This window comes from Phoca vitulina, unplaced genomic scaffold, assembly GCF_004348235.1.
Source record: "Phoca vitulina isolate PV1807 unplaced genomic scaffold, GSC_HSeal_1.0 scaffold3, whole genome shotgun sequence".
NCBI classification, from domain to species: domain Eukaryota; kingdom Metazoa; phylum Chordata; class Mammalia; order Carnivora; family Phocidae; genus Phoca; species Phoca vitulina.
In genome coordinates, this window is record NW_022589706.1 from 63,118,586 (window position 1) to 63,137,603 (window position 19,018).

At 37.2% G+C, this 19,018-nt stretch overlaps 1 protein-coding gene across 4 annotated transcripts in view; it reads right to left on the bottom strand.

The window, feature by feature from the left end:
• WDFY3 (WD repeat and FYVE domain containing 3) overlaps positions 1-19,018 on the bottom strand; it is a 234,122-nt gene that overhangs the window by 22,773 nt on the left and 192,331 nt on the right. For all 4 annotated transcript variants that reach the window (XM_032400715.1, XM_032400713.1, XM_032400714.1 and 1 more), the window contains 10 exons: positions 16,508-16,656; positions 15,287-15,407; positions 14,666-14,751; positions 12,994-13,074; positions 9,861-9,915; positions 9,475-9,594; positions 8,002-8,119; positions 6,684-6,790; positions 4,963-5,116; positions 32-123 (listed from right to left, as the gene is read on the bottom strand). In XM_032400715.1, the coding sequence (XP_032256606.1) occupies positions 32-123; positions 4,963-5,116; positions 6,684-6,790; positions 8,002-8,119; positions 9,475-9,594; positions 9,861-9,915; positions 12,994-13,074; positions 14,666-14,751; positions 15,287-15,407; positions 16,508-16,656 (1,083 nt within the window). The remainder of the gene's footprint in view (positions 1-31; positions 124-4,962; positions 5,117-6,683; positions 6,791-8,001; positions 8,120-9,474; positions 9,595-9,860; positions 9,916-12,993; positions 13,075-14,665; positions 14,752-15,286; positions 15,408-16,507; positions 16,657-19,018) is intronic.

Here is a 19,018-nt window from a genome sequence, read left to right on the forward strand (position 1 = left end):
CAAATTCAACTGCAAAGGGCGCTCCCATTACCTCACGGTGGACTCTGATGAATTCCCGTGGGTCCCCTTTTGCCCACGGTGGAAGGATAACATCTCCAAGCTTGGTGCCATTTTGTTTACAGCCTGTGCAATTAGATAAATTAAAAAGAAAATGAAAGATGGGATAAACAGTAACTTTACATTAAAATAACAGAGAAATACTGGGTTATCAGAACTATGAAATTTTACTACCAGAAAGGACCCTCTGAGATCATCTACTCTGATATTTCCCTAAGTCTGCTCCTTAGAGAATTCCCTCAGAGAGATCATTAAGCATTAGCAAAACTGAGGGGCCCACCCTGTCAAATGACTTCAGAAAATGCTGAGTTACGCAAAGTTAAACATGCTTCTTCCTGCAAGACTCCTCGGAGGCACAGCCCTTCTCTAGGAGGGATATTAGACACAACATTCCTGAAATTTAACTGACCACAGGACTCCTTTTTAACAAAACATTTAGTGAGGCTACTGTTTTGAGTTTGGAAGAAAAGCTCAAATTCAATCCCCTTAGGACTGCGCATTTGGAAGACCATTAGCAATTTCTCTCAAATCTTCTTTTGTTTGGGCTTTTCCTGAATGCTCAGAGCTTGGTGAGTCATCAGCAGTGAACCAGTACTGAATTTTTTGTCTTAATGTTTTGACAAAATTTTGCCTCTCACATGGAGGAGGTTACTGAAGGAATACCTAACTTCTCAGTCACCGAGGAGTTTGAGTGTTCTCTTTGCTCACGAGGAAATAAGAATACCAGTCTTCCAGAAACATTTGCAATACATGTGGCTTCTCCTATTTCTGATTCTTAAACTCTTGAGAGAGCTCTGTAGAACTGACATGTATTTTGCTGTAAGGATTCTCATTAAAAAAATAAAATCTGAAATGTAACTTTTTGCTGTTAGTACATCATTTAACAGAAAAAAAAAAAAAAACATCTGGAAAAACAATGGGGCTTCCTGGCAGAAACGAAAAATGCATACCAAGTGATATTTATTCCATGGAAACTGTTAATTTAAGTCATAGCTAGATAATTTGAAAAATATTTAAGAAAGTGTTTGCTATAAAATCTACCCCCATAATAAAACATATTAAATGGGATTGGCATCTCAGGAAACAGGTCCTGTCTTTTCATTTTTTGGAAGTAAAGACCAAAAAGTTAACTTTAGCTTACAGTTTTCCTAGATACAAGTCAGATGATCAATGTAAAAAATGACTCTATGAATAGTAATGTTGACTCACTAGCTCAACAGCAGTTGGGTAGATAAACAGTTATATTAGACATTTTCAGAGAAGTACAATTGTTCAAATTCTAGAACACAAAGGCAGTTTCAAGTGAGGGCCAATAAAAATATTTCCCACAGAAACAATCTTGTTCTTGTCACTGTTATTTGATGGCTTATTGACAATGTGATATGAAGTGAGAAACACAAAGATCAGTTTATTGTTTAAAGGAATGTCTTGACTTGGTTGGAAAAATTACCATATGACTTAAGAAAAAATGAAACAATCAAGTTATTACCACCCCTCCCCCTCATTATTCTCAGTCCACTCCCCTTGAAATACCACCCAAGTCCCCAGACTTAAAATATAATCTGCTTTTCAAAAAATATGCTTATCATCCCTAAAATTTATGCAATATAATTTTATTTCACCTGTACTATCTGCAATTTTAAAATTCAAAGGGAACATTCTGCAGTATACTCTTGGTCTGATTCTGGTACTCTGCAGCTCCCCTCCATGTAGATCTACATGCAAGGGCATAAAGACAAGACAACGTAACTCATCCAAGAGCCAGGGAAAAACCCAAGTGCTCTTTGTTTTACATCATTTAAAGATAGTAAAGATAATAAACAGTGTTGTTGGGTTTTTCTTTTCTTTCTTTCTTTTCTTTTTTTTGGTAATTGAAGTGAAACTTACCTAACACAAAATTAGCCTTTTTTTTTTTTTTTTTTTTTTTAAAGATTTTATTTATTCATTTGAGACAGAGAGAGAGAGTACATGAGCACGGGGAGAGGCAGAGGGAGAGGGAGAAGCAGGCTCCCCGCTGAGTCAGGAGCCTGATGTGGGACTCGATCCCAGGACCCCGGGACCACGACCTGAGCAGAAGGCAGACGCTCAACCATTTGAGCCACCCAGGTGCTCCCAAAATTAGCCATTTTAAAATGAACAATTCCAGTGGCATTTAGTACATTCACAATTTTGTGCGGCCACCACCTCTATCTAGCCCTAAAACATTTTCATCACCCCACAGGGAAATCTTGTACCCATTAAGCAGTGGCTCCCCATTCCTCCTGCCCTCCTGTCCCTGGGTAACCACCAATCTGTGTTCTGTGTCTATAGATTGACCTGTGCTGGATATTTCATATAATAGAATCATACATTATGCGATCTTTTGTGTCTGGCTTCTTTAACTTAGCATAATGTTTCTGAGGTTCATCCATGTTATAGCATGTATCAGTAATTCATACTTTTCCATGGCTGAATAACATTCCACTGTATGTACATTCCACAATTTGTTTATTCATTGATAGACATGTGGCCTGCTTCTATACTTGGCTACTGTGCATAATGCTGCTATGAACAGGTGTGGATTTGTACTTTGCTTGAGTCCCTGTCTTCAGTTCTTTTGGACATAGACCTCAGGGTGGAACTGCTGGGTCATACGGTGATTGTATTTTTAACTTTTGAGACGCCAACAAGCTGTCTTCCACAGCCGCTGAGCCATGTTACATCCCCACTAGCAGTGCATGAAGCTTCTACTCTCTCCACACCCTCATCAGCTTTTGCTCTTTTCTGTTGCTGTGGCTTTTTGTTTTGACCACAGCCATCCTAGTGGATGTGAAGTGGTACCTCATCGTGATTTTCACTGGCATTTCCCTAATGACTAATGATGTTGAGCATCTTTTCATGTGCTTACTGGTCATTTGTATAACTTCTTTGGAGAAGTGTTTACTTGGGTCATTGGCCCATTTTTAAATTGGATTATCTTCTTGCTGTTGAGTTGTAAGAGTTCTTTATATTCTGGACACTAGACCCTTATGAGATACAGCACTTGCAAATATTTTCTCCCATTCTGTAGGTGTTCTTTTCACCTTCTTCATAATGCTCTTGGATACAGAAGTTTTACATTTTGATCAAGTCCAAGTCATCCTTTTTGTTGTTGATGCTTGTGCTGTTGATATCCTACCTAAGAATGCATCAGCAAATACAAGATCACGAAGATTTATGTTTTCTTCTAAGAGTTTTACAGCTTTAGCTTTTTTTTTTATAGCTTTAGCTCTTATATGCAAATAATGTTTTTTAAAGTGTGTGATTTCATGGAAAGAAGATGATTTATTATGAAGATGAGCATGACAAAAATACATGACCCTTTCTTAATTTACTTTTTAAAACTAGATAATTTAGTTCGGTTTGTAAGTGGTTTGGACTAAAACATTTTTGCAACATGTATTAGTATAACTCCGTGTTTCTGAAAGATTGGGGCTATCTCTTTCTGTGCCTCTCTATTTTTCTCTTTGAAAGTGGCGTCCCCAGGGAACAGAGTTGCATTCTCCAAAAGTGAATTATAAGTGAACACAGTAAAACACCAATGTGCATCCATATTCAAATGCTGTGTAGGTATGTGCTATTTTTCTCTGTTCACCATCTATTCTATTCCTTTAAGGAGCCATCACCCCTACAACTCAAAGCCCCAGAACTTGGTGTTTTTAGTTGCCCAAAGGTGAGCTCCAGGCCCGATTACAGGTAATGAGACTGACTTACAGGTCTTTTGCTGGGGCTATTAAGAGAGTCTTTTATCTTTGCCATTAGACTTGGAGCTATAATTTCATGAGGTTAGAACTGCTTATGGACAATTAAAAATTATTTAAAACTATTTTTAAAAAGAAAAAACACTCAGATGTATTAGATATGAACATTTCCCTAAATTTTCTGTTAACTTTGAGATAGTATAGTAATGATTTAGATGTTGAACTCTTCAATACGAAGTATTTCATACTTCATACTTTAATATGAAGTATGAAAAATATATGAAAATAGGACAAAATCTGGCAGGAACATTCTGAAGTGGAAACAATGGAATTTTGATATGTTCTAAAAGAAATACTCAGAAACCTAGATCAGCAAACTATGTTCCAAGAAACTGTAGCCAAAATCAAATCTATTTCCTGTAACTGCTGAATTATACAAAGAGAGCAGAGTACTGACGAAATTTCTCTCCTTTTTAGGACTATTGATTTGTTTCTGTTTTTCTAGATAATACTACCCTAACAGGATAAAGAAGAGGAATTAACTTAAAGTTATTCTAAAATTCTAATTTTAGAACACATTAGCATGGAACCTGAGAATGCCTCAGGCAATACGTAAGATTAAAACAATACATGAGGGGCACCTGAGTGGCTCAGATGGTTAAGCGTCTGCCTTCAGCTCAGGTAGAGATCTCCAGTTCCTGGGATTGGGCCCCACATCGGGCTCCCAGCTCGATGGGGAGTCTGCTTCTCCCTCTCTCTCTGTCTCTCTCTCTCTCAAGTGAATAAACAAATCTTCAAAAAAAATCTTCAAAAAAAAAAAACCCAATACATGAAAAATGTGGATATATCCTTTTTGGCTATTAATTTGAACTGTAATGATTTTTAAATACATTTTCACCTCCCCTTTGTTTTTATTGAAATCACAATATTCTGACCATTAGATGCAATCTGTGTCAATTTTAAAATTTTTCCAAGACTCCACATTTGAAACAGCTATTTTGGGCATAAATCTATTTTTCTTTTTATATTTACTCCCACATACCCAATTATAGTAAATAACAGCTGCTCAAACCACAAGGAAGTCTTTCCTTGTCAGTGTGTACCGCAGACAATATTCAGGAAAGTGACATTTCTATTGGCCCTTTCCAGGTGAATGTTCCTAAGACAGCGCCGCAGCTGTACATACCTAGGTCAAAGTTGTTGGAGTTGAACAGGAATTCTGGTAAGTAAAAAAATTCGGGGATAAGTTCTTTTACATCTGCCATGTTGTGCTTTGATGCTGAATACCAGGCCTCGCGCACACTGTGGAACATCCGGTCAGCCAGGTCGAAGTGGCCTCCCTGTGGGCAGAAGGAGAAGGTACCGCTCTGTTAGAGCGCCATCCCCACCTCACGGCTTCTGTCAAGCTCACGGGCTCGAAAATCCCAAATAAATACATTTGGTGACAATTCCATTTCCCACCATCCTACGTCAAAACACACAAAATTTTAAATAATCACAAAAAGAAAATTCTTTTGGGGGTATTTCTGACAAAGAGTGCTTAATGCATGTGTTTTGTAATCAAAGTGAAATCCAAATCCAAAGACTTTTAAAAGTCATTAAAAAATTAGTTTTTAGCGAGAGGCAAGAATATAAGGATATATAAATTCTTCCATAGTCTCATGATGCTCTCCTAAAACAAACAAACAAACAAAAAACCAAGATTCTAATGTAGCCATCTACAGTTGGAAATATTCAAGTTATATATATGCTTGACTGATTTTATAAATTAACATGACATTCAAGTTCTCACACTGCTAAGAATTAGGTGAAAAACTAAGAAAGTGATAAAAAAGTTATAGATGTAACGAATTCAAATAGAAAAGGGATTTCTTACACAGCCTCATAGATATAACACACCTTCCTCAGTTGAACTCCCTATTGCTGTGTTTTCAGTGGACACAGTACATCTGTTTTTATACTGAAGCTCCCTGCAGGAAAATGCCAAAGTCCATACAATGCCCCACTAAACCTGCCACAATCTGGCCCGTTACCTCTCTGATGTCATCCTCTGTGAAGTTCCCCTCCACTTACTCTGCTCCAGACACAGTGGCCTCGTTGCTCTTCCTAAAACATCTCAGGCACATGCTTGACTTGAGGCCCTCGCATGGACTGTTCCCTCTGCCTGGAACACACTTTCTCCAGATTATCTGCATGAGTAACTGCCTCACTTCCTTCAAGTCTTTGCTCACATGCCACCTTTTCAAGGAGACCTACTCTGACCACTCTATGTAAAACTGCACTGCACCCTCCTCTACCTCCTACCCCTACTTCTGCACTTCCCAGCCTCCTTTCCCTGATCTCTATTTTCTGCTAGCATGTATTATATTCTAAAACACTTTAAGACGTATTATTTATTATTCTTGTCTGTTTCCCTCAACTAAAATATATAAGTGCTACAAAGCAGGACTTTTGTCTTTATTCATTGATATCTTCCATGTACTTAGAACAGTGCCTGGTACATAATAGGTATTCAGTAAATATTTGCTGAATAAATGAAAGAGAATGTGGAGAAAAGCAATTATAATGAAGAAGATAGCAAATGGGCTAGGCTGTATCACTCTTTTTAAAATATTTGTTGCTAATTTAAACCAGTTAAGGCTGAATTCCATATAACTGGCTGGAAAGCACATGGTACTTGCTTCTTTGACTAAAGGACCCTGGCTCTTGTTTAGTATAAACAAATGCTAGTTTACTCATCAATTGTGATCCAATGAAATTCCACTTGAATTATGTTTGACTATTTTTTGTGACTAAAACTTCCCAGGACTTCTTGTAAGGCAAGATAACAACATTTTTTTAAAAAAAGCAACAATCTTAAATAGAAAGAAAGAATAAAATAGAAAAATACTAAATTTAGAGTTTTACCTGCAGCCTTAAGAATATCTGTGTGAAAGGCTCCATCCTTACTAGGTACGAAGCCACAATCATTGCAGATGAATAGTGGGTCCCATAATGGTAGGCTGGAGTTTCTCCTGTTCAAAAAAATTAAAGCATAATTGAAAACAAAAGAGTAGATGTGAAAAATAAAATCGGTATTCATAGGCTTGAAAACGCTAACACACGTCACAACTGTGACACTAAACACAACTGGTATTGGTGTTTGTAGCACGAGAACGTTACAGCACCACCACCCCTCGCTTACGTATCTGGCAGTAATCCACACTGAGTATAACTCCGTGCCTTTCCCCACAAACTTAGCACATCTAGCAATTCATGGTTTGAGGTTTATTGTAATAGATAAGCCTTAATAGCAAACCACCTTCCACTAAAGCAGGATATTGACTTACAGCTACTTTTTATGAGGTTCTGGCTTTGCAATGATCTATTTCTATAAAGTACTGTCTATGAATATTATAGAATAGTTATTACATACGCTCCTTGGCAGGAAAAAAAGAGGCAGAAAAACAGGGAATACTGTTAGGCTTAGGCTCAGTTTTTCTTTTTTTCCCCCTTTGTTTCACCCATTTGCAGGGGGTGAGGGGGGGACGGACACATATGATAAACATTAAACATAACAGGGGCGCCTAGGTGGTGAAGTTGGTTAAGCACCTGACTCTTGGTTTCGGCTCAGGTTGTGATCTCAGGGTTGGGAGACTGAGCCCTACATTGGGCTCTGTGCTCAGTGCAGAGTCTATTTAAGAATCTCTCCCCCTTCTCCGCCTCTCCCCAGCTTGCACACGCATGTGCATGCATGCACACATGTTCTCTCTTTCTCAAATAAGTCTTTTAAAACAAAACAAAACATTAAACATAATAAATAATAAGTGTAGAGTTTTAGGAGGTTATCTATTATTATTATACTATTATTATTTTTAAAGCAAAAGGATTCTAAAACGTGCCTCAATAAAATAAAAAGACAGTTTAATTAAGGAAACTGCAGTTCCTGGCTTAAATATGGTTAGAGACAAAGGCAGGTTATCTAATGGGAAATTTCTGACCTACACAAAACAGACACTTAGTTTTCTGCCAGTACCTGATAAGCCATCTAAAACATGCCTTCTAAGCATGGCCATCAGTTGGCGTGCAAAATCTGATAGCTGTATATATGTGTGAATATATAACTTACACAGATGTAATGATACATAAGCAATTTGGGAAAAGATACAGGGATGTCAGACCACTAAAATAATGACTTATGTTTGAAACTGAGGTACAAAGTCCAATGACAAGAAAAGTTACTTACCATTAGGATCTTCCCAGTCTTTATACCGCTTCTTATATTGAGCTAATCGTTCATCTGTCTGTGCTCCCATTGGCTTAGCCAGGTTTCTAAATGTCTTGGGATTAGTAAGATCTACCTCCTAAAATACAGAATGAAATCCAATTCCAAATTACTATACACCTTTCATTCTCGCCAACGTAGGTACAGTGGCTACAGCAAATGATGATGATTTATAAATGTCTGTCACACTGGCAGAACAGGGCTCCACAACAATGCTATGTACCTACTGGTTATCCATATTTTACCGACAGGCACATGGCAGTTTGTTAACTGGTTCAGTTTGAAGACAACCAGTTTGGAAATTAAGTATTCACAGAAGACACTCAGGATCCAGGCTGGAGATGAGGAATAAGGGAAAATCCTTCCCTGTCTTGGCAAGGACACAGCAGGGGACTCGACACAAAGCCTGGAATTCATCTTTAACCTCCATCACCCACGTAACTGAAGCACCAAATCTCCTTTCTTTTCTCTTCCTCTCCTCCCCCATTTCACCCCAACTTCACTTCTGAGTATTCTCTTCTTAGAGGTGATCAGGAAGTGAAATGAACTAGAGCACCTGGTAACTCATTCACCTCTGAAAAACATCATACCAGACCATGTGACTTCTAAGTGAGATGGAATCTTTCAGTCTATCTACCACTGATTATTTTAAAAGTTCATTTCTAACTGACCTAATTCATATACTTAAAAGAGAACCAAATTTGCCACCTGGGGTTTTCAAAGTAAAAAATCTGAAATATGTACCAGGGGGTCTGTGTCCTTTTAAAGGGCATCCCGACCAACCAATTTTGCCAAACTTGTCCTTTAAATGAATGCACATCCATGAATATAAGGCAAGTTAGTACATTTGTCTGCTCAAAATCTATATGGCACAATCCCTCATTAATACCTTTTTGGTTAATTCAACAAAAATTAAATTGTATGCTAAGTACCAGGCACCACTCTAGTGGTTGGGAATTGAGAGATATGGGATTGTCTTTGTGCTCAAGGGATATACATGTAGGAGCTACTTTGTGAAGGGTACTGTGTTGAGGTTTCTAAATTCTCTCCAAATTGTGATGACCATTCACTGAGTAATTTTAAACAGTGATGACTCAATTATATTAGTGTTTCTGAAACTGGCTGCAGTGTAGAGGACAGAGGCGACACCCAGCAGGGGATACAAATTAACTAGCACTTAAGAAACCAAATAGATATTATGAATAAATATCTAAAAAATTGGTCAATGACTTAAACTTCGTACAAGTCCAAGCTAAAACTCTTCTCATCTTCTTGTAATAAGTGCCGGTTGAGGACTTGAAATTATAAAAATTATAAATTACATTATCAACTAAATTATAAATTACAAAGCAAGTAAAACATTTGAGCAAATTAAGTACCTCTTAATTACTTTTGCAAATGTGTTCCACTTACACAAAATGATTTGAGATTTACCTCTGAGTCGTAATCTGCAAGGATCCAGGGGAAGACAGGATACTGCATGAGATCATTATACGATCTGCCAGCCAAAGTGTTCAAGTGCATCAAATACTGGAAGTTGCTGATTTCACCTCTCTTGGAAAAGATAAATAAAGATTCATTTCAGGATCATTATTTCTGTTGTGTTCACTTTAAAAATAACTTTTAAATGCAAAATGAGGTAAAAGTTTCTTTCTTGCAGATTTCATAACAATAAAACACTTGTTTTTCCCAAAAAGAACAAAAAACAAAGTTTTTTTTAATGTATGTATTTTATGGATTGTTGGGAGTGCTTTTAACTGTATGACTTATACCATCTAACTACAAATTATGAATGAAGCTTTTATGTTCATTAAGCCTACCTCCCATCTTTGAGTCACAGACTTCTCTCCAACCAAAGTGCTAAGCAACCCAGATCTAAAAACAAGAAATAATCAAATTATAGGTGATATAATTTTAAATCTGAGTAATAATCAAGTTGAAAATTTAAATCATCTGGTCCAGGAATTTTTCAAACTATGGAAGACCTATTACAAATGGGCCACAAAATCAGCTTAGTGTATTGTAATCAACATTTTGAAATATGAAATAACATGGAACTAAACTGAAGAAAACAGAGAACACTGAAAGGCATCACATACAGTAAGGGAAAGTATTCCGTCAATTCTGTGTTAGTATTTGTAACTCAGTTTGTGGGTCCTGGGATGCAATATAAAGTCTATTTTTTACTATGGGTTATAGCAAGAGTTTGAAAAACAATGATCTAGTCCAACTGTCTACCTTTTACAGTGATCTATACAGAAACAAACTCAAAGACATTAAATTGGAATAACTGAAATAGTATACATAGCACATTTCCTAAAAGAGATGTTGAAGAGTGAATGGTCATTTGAAATTATGGACTTTTTCAGATATCAGATGTTCCTAGAATGCTATCAAGCCCTTCTTAAGGTTTAACCGCTTTATAATATTAGTAATTAATGATTTGAAGATTGTGACTTGGTCACTGAACCCATAGGAAAGCACTGAACTATGTATTTTACTGTCTGAAAGGAAATCAACAGATTTGTAAACCTTAGTTCTTAAACATTTCTGGCTCAATAGTACAGGTAACACTTTCCATTTCTAGGTAAGTTCTTCCCATCACGCAAACTGAATGTACAGGAACTCTCCCTATAAAAAGAGCTATGTTGACTCCTCAACTTTATAAGAAAGGGAACAACCAAAAAGATTAAGTTGGAAATGAATTTCTGCTTCTTGCCTTCAAGCTTTTAACAGCTCTTTAAGTAAAGAATTGCCAACTCAGCACAGATAGTAGCAAGAACAATGAAATAACAAGTTGAAGATTATCTAAGCAGGTGAAAATACCGGCAACTTAATTACAAGTAGAAAAAAAGGCTCAATGTGCTGTAAGGGGACCTTTTATTTCCTGTTATTTATCTTTTTTTTTTAAAGATTTTATTTATTTATTTGAGACAGAGAGAATGAGAGAGGGAGAGCACATGAGAGGGGGGAGGGTCAGAGGGAGAAGCAGGCTCCTTGCTGAGCAGGGAGCCCGATGCGGGACTCGATCCAGGGACTCCAGGATCATGACCTGAGCCGAAGGCAGTCGCTTAACCAACTGAGCCACCCAGGCGCCCTTTCCTGTTATTTATCTTAACAACAACACAAATGATTAGGAACAGAACATGACCTGAAGTTAACAAAAGCACATATTTAGCATTTGTATTTGCTAAACCTCAGCTAAAAAAAAAAAAAAAAAACAGTTTAAAAGAGAAATACACACATTTAGTACAGTTAGATGCACAGACTAGAATCAAATTTTATTTACAAATTACAGAATCCCCAGTAAAGTTTTAAGTGACTTTCTTGCATGTTGCAATCATTTGTAGCCCAAAAGCACTGCTTCGTTTCCAATTAATTATAAATGGCTACCAGTTCCAGAGTGACTATAAATGGATTCTTGAAATGGCTGTATCATCCAGAAGGACTTTCTAAGATTAAATGCAGGTGAAATGAGCATAAAGGAACCACTGATAGGTTTGAGCACATAAAAACAAAAGTTTAAATTTAAATGTTAAAAACAAAATTAAGGGGCGTCTGGTTGGCTCAGTCATTAAGCATCTGCCTTCAGTTCAGGTCATGATCTCAGGGTCCTGGGATCAAGCCCCGTATCGGGCTCCCTGCTCTGCAGGAAGCCTGCTTCTCCCTTTCCCACTCCCCCTGCTTGTGTTCCCTCTCTCGCTGTGTCTGTCAAATAAATAAATAAAATCTTTAAAAAAAAAAATTAAAACTGGGCAATTTGCAACAAATATAACAAGGAGTAGTAATACATTATTATAAAAAACTCCCATACAAATTGATAGTAAGAACTCAGAGGAGATGTCAAGTAGACTTATTGTGGTGATCATTTCTCAATTACACAAATATCATTATGTTGTATACCTGAAACTACTATAATTATATGTCAGTTATATCTCAATTAAAAAAGAAAGTCAAACCACCATCACCACCACCAACAAAAAAGAACTCAGGAAAAAAATAGGTGAAGTTATGGATAATTCACAAATGAGGATTTTAAATGGCTAACAAACATATACAGTGCTCAAGATTACTAAGAGAAATACACATTTAAAACCTGAGAAAGCATCTCATAAAATCAGTAAAAATGAAAAGATAAATATAAAAAGGGGACAAGCATCTACTGAGATAAGTAATTTATCCACTAGTGGTGGAATATAGATACGTATAATTTTTATGGAAATCAAGTTGGTTTTGTATCAAAAGCCTTAAAATTCATACCTTTTTTTTACTAAGGACATTTTACCCTAAAAAAATAATGAGCAATCACACTTGCATAATTAGAACAGGGAAACCTGACAAATGCGAAGTATCCAAAAATAAGAGAATGCTTTATACATACCATGAATAGGTAGTAAGTAAAAGTAATATTTCTGAAGAATTTTTTTTTTTTGAAGATTTTATTTACTTATTTGACAGAGAGCGAGCGAGAACAGGAACACAAGCAGGGGGAGTGGGAGAGGGAGAAGCAGGCTTCCCACTGAGCCGGGAGCCCGATGCGGGGCTCGATCCCAGGACCCTGGGATCATGACCTGAGCCGAAGGCTGACGCTTAACGACTGAGCCACCCAGGCGCCCATCTGAAGAATTTTTTAAATGCAGAGGGAAACAGTTACATACAACACTGCATAGAAGAAGCAGAATAAAAATCTGTGTTTAGAGTATGAACTCAATGATGCAAACGGGACCATATGCTGCTTAAAAAACTCCAGGAAATCCATCAAACCGTGAGTGCTGATTTGACAGGAGTGTCATGCATACCGTGTCTTTTTCCTTTTAAGTTTTCAGCATTTAAAACATTTTGTGCAACCACTAGGAGGGGAAAACACTCATTAAAAATATTAAATGATACTGTGCAGATGCAAACCATCCTAATTTCACTATTAAACTATGATGCATGAAGCAAACAACCTACCCTTGCTCCACACTTGTGTTCGGTCGTTGCCCAGACACTGACTCTGAACTGTCAGTAAGAGATGGCACGACAGCCAAAAACCTGCAAAATTTAAAAATGGCATAAAATTGGAAATGAAGTCAAAGTCAGGACCTAATGGGAGCCTCAGAAAGGATGATTCATGCAGACCTCGACTATTGCATTTACCCCTCCACTACCCCATCAACAGCAGGCTAAGGGAATACACAATAATTGGAATACTCTGTTATAAAAAAGTGTCAGATGATGGCTTCCAAAGCCAAGTATGAAGGGCCACAGCAAAATCTATCATTCTGGATTTTAAATATGCTGTCATATTACTGGAAGAAAAAGCCCTGCAACACTGATGCACAGAAACTGAGTCAACTTAATGAAGTCCTGAAGAGTGATTAACAGCCAAATATTCACATGACAGCAAGTAACAATGATAGCTAAACGGTGATGGAACAGGGACAACACTAAACTAATGAAGATACATCCAAGGTAACTTTATGTGACACTTCTACATCTTTTTCAGAGTTGCTCACAATGTCAACATAAATATTTTAAAGGTGGAAGAGAGTTATGGGAAAATTCTTAGAATAGACGTGGACCCCGAACTGGGCACATACACAGACATTTCTCAGAGAAAGGCAAACTCATCTCCTTGTAACAGCTGCTAATTATGAAGAGCAAATAGTTTCCTAGTGTTGAAAACAACATCGCCTTTAGAAGTGAATAAGATAGATAACTAAAATTTCAGTCACTTCATTAGCTCTTCCCACATGCGAAAGGAGTTTTGGATTACCAATCATCATCCACAGGCACTTTGTCTGAAGAACCGCCCTCATTCCCTTGTGCTCACAGGTACTATTACTGTACCGCAATGATAAGCAACGTTGCTTGGCATCAGACATTCCTCACAGAAGTAATGTGAGATATAAAACTTCCCTTAGTAGAGGGCTTGCAAGGATCTATACCACCCTTCAAAGAATAAGAGAAGGTCTCTCATATCTGTGATCCGTTCATAAAAGTCTCATTATTCATACATCCAACAGAAATATTTTTGAGCACCATGTATACATACTGCTTTTTCTTTTACAAGGCAAATTTTAAATACAGCTTACCAAAAGTACACTATGATTAGGTTAGATTAACTGCTTTATTTGACTATGCTACTTTTTTGAGGATGAAGATATCAACCTCTCTTCCAAGGCCAGAGAAGGTCTCATGTAATTTCTAAGAGTGATTAACAACTAAATATTCATCTGCATTCAATGCAATGTATGCGATGCAAGGAATGGCATTGTCTTCTTTTTTGGTAAATAGGAAAGAAGCCTATTTTGAACCTGAAGTATTATTTTTTTAAGCTACAGTTCCCTCGTTCTTTTACATTTAAAGACACAGGACTCAAAGGTAAAAGTAGCTTTTGATGACATCTACTATAGTCACCAGAAAGATAAATGGTATTTCACAACAGAATAGCATCACTTTAAAAGCTAATTAGAAGAATCATGTTTCAAGAGGTTGGCAAAAATGAAACCAACATTTTCTTCAAAGACATTAATTCACTGATCTCAAGATCCTAGACTTTAAAAAACTAGCTTATCTGGTACTAGTTTCACTTCCATCCCCTCCCCTGATAGCATTATCAAGTACTCCTAATAAACAATACCTTTGATAGACTTTATTTCTAATTCCTTTCTGAAAAGCAAGGAGGTAATTCCGTCCATCTCCAGAGAAAACCTCCACAGCAATAGGCTAAAATGATCAAAGAGAAAAACAAGAAAAACACAAACAAGGTTATATATTAACTTTTCCACTATGAGTATCTACAATGTTGAAGAAGTTAACTTTTAAAGAACATTTTTAGAGTCACGAATTCCCAGCAGATTAAATTACAAAATAAACAGAGCCAATGTGCTCTTAAGTTTTGTTTCTAAAATCTTTAACAGAATAATGGCAAGATAATTATAAAACGATAATTGGAAAATTATAGTGAAGATGCAATTTTTATATAAAAGACAAGTATGTTGATCTGGATGCTATAGGGGAAGATGGACAATAAAGATATTACCCAAGTTTTAGGCTGTGCTTAAAAAAAAGAGAGAAGTATTATACAGAGTTGTGCACCCATGTGACATGAGTTTGTCTATCATAAAATCATCTAAGGAAATACTGTAAGGGACAGTGTGGATCCTATAAAGGGTTGTCATGGCAAGTATGAGTTTTAAAATAATGTATCCTCTGAAAAAAGGAAGATGACAGAGTGTTTAGTACTACTAAATCAACTCACCTGCAGGAGATACCTCCTTTTATGTACTTCCTTGATATCTTCATACGCAAAAATGCTGCATGTTCTCTTGAGTTGACTGGGGCCTTGCCTGGCTCCTCTAGGGATAATTGGCTCATGCATACTACAGGCAGCCAAGAGAAAAAAAGATAAACAAAAAACAGCAAGAGATAAATTCATTGTTCAACAAAGGGTGTTATTTTCAACATATGAATAGGAGCAGGGAACAATATAACAAAATACTGAGTTCTAAAAAAAAAAAAAAATGTGTTTAATAGAAAAATGTATCCGCTACTTAGTAAACAAAGAAGGCTGTTTGATGAATATGATTTAAAATATCCCACTATCAGGGCCAACTTATCTACCAGGCACAGCAGGTACAGTGCTTTTAGGGGCCCGAGAAAATGTTTTAATTTTTTTTAAAATCAGAAGAAAAAAATTGAACTTTTTGGTAGAAGAAAATGGTTTAATGTATAATATGAATATATTCATCTTTAAAGCAACACAGTCACAAAATATAATTTTTAATATTTTTATATGGAGCAAGGGGCCCATGGACGTCATAACGTGGCCCCGACTGCTGCTGACAGGAAGTATTTGAAACCTCTCCCAGGAACGGACCGCAGAGACGGGTCTATATCCGACAGCGTTAGGTGTTCAAAATGTTAAAGACAGAAGAGCATGTTGACTTCCTAAGCCTCAAGCTTTCTGTCTTCCTTCTGCCTTTGTCAATGCTCTGGGTTTCTGTTCCCCACTATCATCCCATCACAGGACTGGCAGAAGAAAAGGAAGATAAAACTCAGTTCCTGCCTGTGCTTTAGTCACGCTGTTGGGAGGGCACTCAGAGGACACGGACACTCTTCCAGCTGTGAGAGGATTGTGTCCTTACCTGCATTTTCTCTACAACTGTGTCTGTACTAAAATTTAAAAACAACAATTTGCAAATTCTGAATAAGTTTATAAATACACAGATTATAATATAAGGAACTTGGTGTCTGATGCTACTAATGCATAACAATAAATTTTATTTAATTTTCATTTTGATAAATAAGGCAAATGTTTTCTTACCTTGAAGTAACATATTACCCTTGTGAATATTTAATGACACACAAACTGAAAGATAACATTACTTCAAACACGATTTTTGGATTAAAACAGAACTATGTACATAGACTGCTGTTCTCAATATAGCTGTACTTTGTGTCTCTTCATTCATTTACTTACTTTGGAGGTAAGGTTTCAATATCTCTTATTTCCCTGGTTGCTGTCATTGTAAATCCATCAATCACATAAAAATGCTCTTTACCAAAAAGAAGTAGCCCCTCACTGGTATCCAGGCCCTGGACTCGAGCACAGCGGTACATGTGCTGAATCTATAAAGAAAACCATAAACGTTCATTAATAAAGTTAACAAAAAAAATCCCTGATAATTTTTTTGAGATAACTGAAACAAAATGTTTTTAAATATGGATTTAATGGGCAAACAGGGTTTTACCAAGGTATAGACTGCTATGGCATCCCCTGAGCTAAGCATATGAAACCTGAGTTTAAGCATGTTAAAAAAGAATCAGCTAAAACTGCCGTCTGATTTGTGGTTGAGTTCAGTAAAAGGAGACAACCATTTTACTCACATCCATACACCTACCCATCCAACCCACTTCTCCCACTATTCAGCTTACTCACTGTGTGCCAGGGACATGTGTACTAGGTTCTAGAAGTGATGAACACATTAGATAAGGAAGGGGACAAACACAATAAACTTGGCAGGAAAAAAAAAAGAGAATTGAAGAGTATACGTAAGGAGCTTAGGACTGTGCCCTTGGTGAGACGAGAGTGAAAACAGGTCTGTTGAGTCTAACAAAACTGAGTGAATCCCCAATCCTGTCACTTAGTTGTAGATTTAGCCAAGTTTCTTGACTTTTCTGGGCCTCTGTGTGTCGTTTGTGATTTTCAGATATACACCGGCTTGTTGTGAGAGTTACTGAGATAATGTACGTAAGCGTGTAAGAAACTGTTGGTTGTCGTCCCTTCCACACTGCTCAATTTCGTCTTTTTCCACAACAGCTCCTGGACGGGGACTGCGGCATTTGTCCCTCTTTGCTCCCCACCTGGGGTCCTGCTTGCCTGGCAGACTGCTGTGCCTTTGTAAAAATCCAAATCTGGTAGAAGTTGTATTTTCCTCATAGGAAGAAAGAGTTGCTAAATCTTTCAATGTAAGTATTGTTTTCTTTCCCAAAGGCAGGATTCAGTTCTTTCTTCCTTAAAAACTATTTCTTGCTAAAAATTATTTCTTGCTTGCTCAGTTCAACATGAGTCAAGGAAAAAATATCAGCAACTAAACTAGAGCCAAACAAATGTCAAATAAATGTCAGTCTGAATACACTTCCTGCACTATTCAAATTTAAAGCAATTAGAGCAAAATCTGTACTCATGAGATTAAAAGTTTAAAAAATGACAGCATTAGAAAATAGCAAAATACACAACTGTAGTCAATTTTCATCACATCTGAACTACTGGAATAATAAAAATGCAGAATGTTATAGGAAAAACACTGATATTTTAAGAAATCATCCCACTGTAGTGTAATATACAAACACAAAAATGTTTTTTCTAAGTGTATAGCTTGAGGAATTTTCAAATGCTAAAAATATGATGCAGCCAGCATTCAGAACATTCCCAAGACTCCAGAAGCCTCTCTTGTGCTTCCTTCAGACCTAATGTATAGACCTTCTATAATTATGATTTTTAATTTATTATTTATTTATTTATTTATTTATTTATTTATTTAATTTGACAGAGAGACACATAGCGAGAGAGGGAACACAAGCAGGGGGAATGGGAGAGGGAGAAGCAGGCTTCCTGCTGAGCAGGGAGCCCAATGCGGGGCTTGATCCCAGGACCCTGGGACCATGACCTGAGCCGAAGGCAGCTGCGTCACAACTGAGCCACCGAGGCGCTCCATAATTATATGATTTTTAAAAATATTTTCATTCAAGATTAATTAAGCTGTATATTCAACAGAATTTTTGAAATTAATCCCTAATTTCTGACTATATCTTAGTGGGTAAGATTTCAAGGGTTACATCAAGACGCAATATGAGGGGCAAAAAGAACATCCTTTTAAAAAGGTGATACAACACATTAATTCATTCCTTCATTTATTTATCTTTTATTTACTCAAGAGAGCTCGAGAAATGAGACTGTATCCAGTGGGAGTTCCTAGGATGGAGATTATGCGAGTGATGGAGAGAAGTGCATTTTGGCAGAAAATACAGTGAGCAAAGCAAAGAAAGAGCGTTATGGATGTAGTGAACTGCGGGGCACACAGTGCTGCAGGGGCCTCGGCTTCTAAGGCGGAGCCAGTGCAGTGAGCCCGAGCAGGCTGGCAGGGTGTAGGAGGTCCACAGGGAAACAGGAAGGTAGGGTAGTCTTCTGTGAGTGAAGGAGAACAGGCCTTAAATACAAGCCTGACGATGACAGTACTGATGGGCTGAAACTGCTCGTAGATGGTTAATGGAACTATGGAGGTGTAGAAAACTAGTACAAGGGCAGATGAATGAATGGATTGTGTGCATGGGTTTGAAATAGAAAATGATGGCCAGAAGAACGGTCTAATAAAGGCTACAGTAATAGAGTGAACTAGACATCAACTGCTAATATTGTATCTCATGAAACTCTGGGCTGTTTAGCGTGTTCAGACAGGTCAGAAAATCCTGAAAAGGAGAGATGTAGAGT